We start from the raw sequence: 6208 nt of genomic DNA, 5'->3' as shown, positions 1-6208 counted from the left end.
TGATTTATCAACTCAGGAGAGGAATCAATAAGATTGATCCTTTCTATTTCTATGGACAAGAGTCTCACAGGCATACATACATCTCTCTCTCTCTCTCTCTCTCTCTCTCTCTCTCTCTCTCTCTCTCTCTCTCTCTGTCTCTCTCTCTCTCTCCCTCCCTCCATCTCTATCCATTATCTCTTTCTTTTTCTCTGTCTTTCGATCGCAGTTTGAGATTTCCTCTGCCGTTCTAAAACCTTCGTTCCACCTAGGTCGTTATGTCGACAGTCCATTAAAATCCTGGCACGATTGACCGTTTTCCAAAAAGTCACAAGTCCAAAAGAGAAGTCCCCTCTCTCTCTCTCTCTCTCTCTCTCTCTCTCTCTCTCTCTCTCTCTCTCTCTCAGCATAGTGATTAGATGCTCTGTCAGGTGGAGAACACAAAAATTGCTACTGGAATATTGAACTGTTAAGTGGCTGGTCATGCTTATTATGGATGGAGAGCAAGTCAGGATGGCTAGGGGGAAGGAGGGGACACACAAACCTCACAGCACACCCTCCATACATATGCAAAACACCTCTCACACACACACACACACACACATTAATTCCCAGCCATTCCCCCCCCCCCCAGCCAGCCAGTCAGCCAGCCAGCCAGCCAGCAGCAGCAGGAACGTACCCTCCTCACAGTTGTCTCCCTTGTAGCCCGTGTTGCAGGCACAGCTACCCATGATGCAGATGCCGTGGCCTCCACAGTGGATGTCCACACACTGGTTACTGGGGACGTCACACTCTGTCCCCTTCCACCCACTGAAGCACTGGCAGCGCCCGCGGGAGTACTGGCCGTTACCACTGCACAGGACCGGGCACTCCACTGGGAGGGGGGGGGGAGAGAGAGGGGAGAGAGAGAGAGAGAGAGAAAGGAGAGAGAGAGAGAGAGAAGGGGATGGATGGATGGAGAGAGGAGAGGGTTAGAGAAAGAGTAGTGTCTGTAGTGATAACTAATGGAGGATTTATTGAACCAGTGCCTCCAAACTCTACCATGCTGTCTGGGATAGCAATCTGAACCCAATTATCACAGATGTGTCTCTCTGGGTGTGTGTGTGTGTGTGCGAGTGTGTGTGTCTTACCTCTTGAACAGTCAGGACCGAGGAACCCAGCTAGACAGCGACACTTTCCAGACACACAGTCACCGTTGCCATGGCAATTGTGTGGACAATCCGTGTCGGACTCTGATTGGTGAGATGGAGAGGGGAGCAGAGAGAGAGAGTGTGTTAATTGGGTTGGCTGACAGAGTACGCATACACACACATCCATACACACACACACACATGCAGACACACATCCAGACACACACACACACACATGCAGACACACACTCCCATCCAGACACACACACACAGCAATCAGCAGCTTCTCCAGATGTATGATTAGGAAAATCTTGGTCCTCTCTGCTTGCCGTAGTCAACCAATCAACACCTTATTACCAAGTATTATCCAGCTCACAGACTAGTTTTTCTCCGTCTCTCTCCCCTTCCAGATTATCCCTCCCTCCCTCCCTCCCTCCCAGGTAGAGAGAGACCAGAGACCAGGACCAGATGTAGAGTAGACAGGGTAAACAGTTGGGCTGAGCAGAGTTTCTACACCTGTTGACCTCAGCTGGATCAATCATACAGTACCTACACTGCCTCTATACACGGTTGAGTCTGTGTGTGTGTGTGAGAGAGAAAGCGAGGGCAGCTCTTTATTACCATGTCTCAGCAGAGTCCTAACATCAGTGCTATTACACTGCTGCTGTCAATAATTTCATTAGCTGACCAGCGTCCTGATCTCCCCAGCTTTACACGACAGTCTGACAGAGCCTTCCAATCACACACACAGACGCGCACACACACACACGCTTCTCCAACCGGCCGACTGGCTGCTGGGAGGGCCCGCTTCGTTGACAGACAAATAATCCATTCTAAATTCCAAGTGGTTGGCAGTTAGCTCGCTAACCTGTAATCTAGTCCTTCTCCTGATGAGACACAGCACTAGCTACTGCCCACATGCTAATCAGCAAATATCGTGTGTCTCCTCACATTTCACTGGGTTCATGGGTGGAAGGACTCACTGGAGGGGGTGAACAGGGAGATGGAGACATGTAGGGAGACAGGAATGCAGAACAGGAAATAGAGTAAAAGGCAGGGATGGAGAAAAGAGAGAGAGAGAGAGAGAGAGAGAGAGAGAGAGAGAGAGAGAGAGAGAGAGAGAGAGAGAGAGAGAGAGAGAGGAAAGTTAGCGTGTACCTATGACAATGGTGTTGTAGGACACCTGCTCCGTGTTGCGCCCGTCGTTGTAGAAGGCCAGGTGCCAGGTACCAGTATCCAAGAAGTGGATGAAGCCAGCTTCTTGCAGGCTGACTGAGCGGGCGCGCCTGCCCCCGCCCTCAGACTCCAGGCCTCGTTTCTCCTTGGAGACCAGACGACTGCCATCCAGAAGCTCCACAAAATCATACTGGAGACACACACACAGTTTGAATACAGATTTTTTAAGAGGATGGATGAAAACAACTCTCCACAAAGTTCTCAATTTTTTCTCTAGCTCTCTCTCTATTCCTTGCCATCACTCTCTCTTGATCTCTACCTCTCTTCCCCCCCTCTCTCTCTCTAGCTCTCTCTCTCTCTCTCTCTCTCTCTCTCTCTCTCTCTCTCTCTCTTTCTCTCTCACTCTCTCTCATTCCCTCTATCCCCTTGTCTTCCTTCCATCCCCCTCTCTGATTCCCTCCATCTCTCTAGGGACCCTGTTATTCATCTTTTCATTTCTCACACTTCTTGTTTTTTGCAATTAATCATGAACGTGTGAACAAGAAAAGAAAGCCAATATTATCTCTGACACACACACACACACACACACACACACACACACACACACACACACACACACACACACAGACACACACAAACACACACACACCCACACACACGTACAAACACACAGACACACACAAACACATGAACACATCATTTTACCTTGAAAGTGAAAAACATCAGTTAATTTTTCTCCAGTCCAACATGACTGCCATGTCAATACCTCTTCAATGTGCGCTGTGTGTGAGTGTGTTTATTACCTTGGAGAACCGTATTGATTAAGGCTATTAACACTGTAGGCTGTGTTAGTCTCACAGACATCACACAGGCCTTTGTCACCAATTAAACCTCCATTACTGGGGCGCAGACATCCCTTCCACAGCAGTGTGCATGTGTCTGGAGCGTCCTTGACAGAGTATGATTGTGACAGACTCTATTGCACAGAAACAGATGACATGCTGACGTGCGTATGTACCTGCGTGTGACCGAGTGTGCACCTGTGTGTGTGTGTGTGTACCTGCGTGTGTGTGTGTGTGTGTATGTGTACCTGTGTGTGACCGAATGTGCACCTGTGTGTGTGTACCTGTGTGTCTGTACCTGTGTGTGTGTGTATGTGTACATGTGTGTGACCGAATGTGTACCTGTGTGTGTGTGTACCTGTGTGTGACCAAATGTGCACTTGTGTGTGTGTGTGTATGCACCTGTGTGTGTGTACCTGTCTATGACCGAATGTGCACCTGTGTGTGTGTGTACCTGTGTGTGTGAGGGAGGCAGGCCCTTGCGTCCGTACACTCCGACCAGTGCGTCTCTCTGGACGGAGATGTTAAAGCGGAGGAACTGGGGCTGGTCGATGTAGAGCTGGGAGCGCCAGAAGATCCCAGGAGGAACGTCCTGCACGGCCCTCCTGCCCACGTCCACCTCCCCTGTGTCCACCGTGTTGTTCTCCTGCTGGAACACACCCAGCTTACCTGGAGGAGCGATGGAGGAGAGAGAGGGTGGAGGAGGGGAAGAGGATGAGGAAGGGGGGAGGAGAGGAGGGAGGAGAGAGAGGGGAGGAGGAGGGGAAGAGGATGAGGAAGGGGGGAGGAGAGGAGGGAGGAGAGAGAGGGGAGGAGGAGGGGAACAGGATGAGGAAGGGGGGAGGAGAGGAGGGAGGAGAGAGAGGGGAGGAGGAGGGGAACAGGATGAGGAAGGGGGGAGGAGAGGAGGGAGGAGAGAGAGGGGAGGAGGAGGGGAACAGGATGAGGAAGGGGGGAGGAGAGGAGGGAGGAGAGAGAGGGGAGGAGGAGGGGAACAGGATGAGGAAGGGGGGAGGAGAGGAGGGAGGAGAGAGAGGGGAGGAGGAGGGGAACAGGATGAGGAAGGGGGGAGGAGAGGAGGGAGGAGAGAGAGGGGAGGAGGAGGGGAACAGGATGAGGAAGGGGGGAGGAGAGGAGGGAGGAGAGAGAGGGGAGGAGGAGGGGAACAGGATGAGGAAGGGGGGAGGAGAGGAGGGAGGAGAGAGAGGGGAGGAGGAGGGGAACAGGATGAGGAAGGGGGGAGGAGAGGAGGGAGGGAGGATGCAGCAGGGGGGAGGAGACGGTGGAGGGAGGAGGAGGAGATGGGAAGAGGAGAGTTTTATTTTACTTTGAGCAACAGCTGGTAGCAGTGAACTGGATCCAAACCAGAATCCTGCAATACTAAAACACATATACATGAAATGTAGACGTGTAAAAGGTCAGGATAGCATAACCTGGCAACACCACAACTTTCCATCTGGACTTGAGACCTCGGGATCAAAGAAGTCTAGACATTACGTACATACACCTACTGCAACACACACACCCCCTAATACCTAGACAATAACTATACCACACACACTATGCATACATGCCAGAACATTACCTTAATGGCAAACACCATATGGTTCATGGCAACAGCTAGACATTACGTACTGCAACTCACACGTGCATTCACACACACACACACACACACACACACACACACACACACACACACACACACACACACACACACACACACACACACACACACACACACACACACACACATGCATAGAATGCGTCAGAGAAAGAAAGCGGGCCACCAGGGAGATCTGCATGGCTCTGTGGTTCTCACTAATAGGCAGCAGCTGCCATTAATATCTCATTAATTAGACTAGAAGTGTTTCAAGGGGTCACAGTGTGTGTTTGGTTGTGTGTCTGTTTTAAATATGTATAGTCTGTCTTTGTCTGCCTGTGTGTGTATGGGTTTTTCTGTTACGTGTGTTTTCTCTGTGTGTTTGAGTGTGTGTTTTCACCCGTGTGTGTTTGAGTTTGTGTGTGTTTGAGGCAGTAAAGCGAGTGTACAAAGAGCTCAATTCCCGTTTGCGAGGATGCAATTAGACACAAACGCTGCTTGTTAGGGCTGTGGTGAGCTTAGCCTGAGGACAAACACACTCTCTCCCTCTCCACCTCTCTCTTCTGTCTTTCTCTCTCCTGCCCCACCCTCCTCTCTCCATCACTGTCCACACCATCCACACACCCTGAGTGGATACACAGTGCCCGAAGACAACACAACCTGTCTGCCGAACAGATTAATTTTATTTTATAGAATCACAATATCATTATATTAGCCTGCTGATTTCTCTCTTTCACTCTGTATTTCTGTTCTCACCTGATGAAGGTCCATCTGTTTAGCCTGCAGGAACAATCATATGCTTAATTGGATAGAACCATCGCTATTGTCTGTCTATGTGTGAGTGGTGTGTGTGTGTTTGTGTGTGTGTGCGTGCCTGTTTATTTGCAAAAACCCATTAATCCATGCCAGTTGACAGAGTCACTGCAGACAAAAGTGTGTGTGAGAGAGAGAGAGAGAGAGAGAGAGAGAGAGAGAGAGAGAGAGAGAGAGAGGCCAAGGTTAGCTGAAGGAGGAGAGAAGGAAAAGAAAAGGACTGGCTGGCTGTATTGATTAGAAGAGTGTGTGTGTGTGTGTGTGTGTGTGTCTGTGTGTGTGTCTGTGTACACTGTATGTGTGTATGCGTGTTTGTCTGCTCTGTGTTTTTGTGTTGACGACGGTGTGTGTGTTTGGATGCCTAATGAGTTAATTAACAGACTGCTACAAGGGCTGGAGATCTTGTTAGAGACGAGAGGGAGGGAGGGACAGCACTGTTAGCACTGATCATATTGTAGCTCCCAACCTACCCTCCAAGAGACGGCATGAATATGTTAGCATCTCTACCATCCTCTATACAGGCAGCAAGCTGGAATCTCCATAAGAAACAGCTTTAGAGCTATTTTGTGAGAAGAGGATGGGAGGATGGGACACTGGAGCGGCCAGGAGTCAAGAGATATTGGTTCTGAGGACAAATGAGCAAGGAAAGACACTTGGACAGCCTTGAT

At 50.0% G+C, this 6208-nt stretch overlaps 1 protein-coding gene across 1 annotated transcript in view; it reads right to left on the bottom strand.

The window, feature by feature from the left end:
* The window catches only part of LOC134033921 (teneurin-3), a 111538-nt gene that overhangs the window by 1087 nt on the left and 104243 nt on the right, over nt 1-6208 (bottom strand). The window contains exons 8-11 of the mRNA XM_062478204.1: nt 3582-3796; nt 2268-2475; nt 1110-1211; nt 659-853 (exon numbers count right to left, since the gene is read on the bottom strand). Coding sequence (XP_062334188.1) covers nt 659-853; nt 1110-1211; nt 2268-2475; nt 3582-3796 — 720 coding nt within the window. The remainder of the gene's footprint in view (nt 1-658; nt 854-1109; nt 1212-2267; nt 2476-3581; nt 3797-6208) is intronic.

The sequence above is a fragment of the Osmerus eperlanus genome, chromosome 14, assembly GCF_963692335.1.
Source record: "Osmerus eperlanus chromosome 14, fOsmEpe2.1, whole genome shotgun sequence".
Taxonomy (NCBI): Eukaryota; Metazoa; Chordata; class Actinopteri; order Osmeriformes; family Osmeridae; genus Osmerus; species Osmerus eperlanus.
Note: the sequence above shows the minus strand (reverse complement) of the source record. Positions and strands in the feature narration are given on the sequence as shown.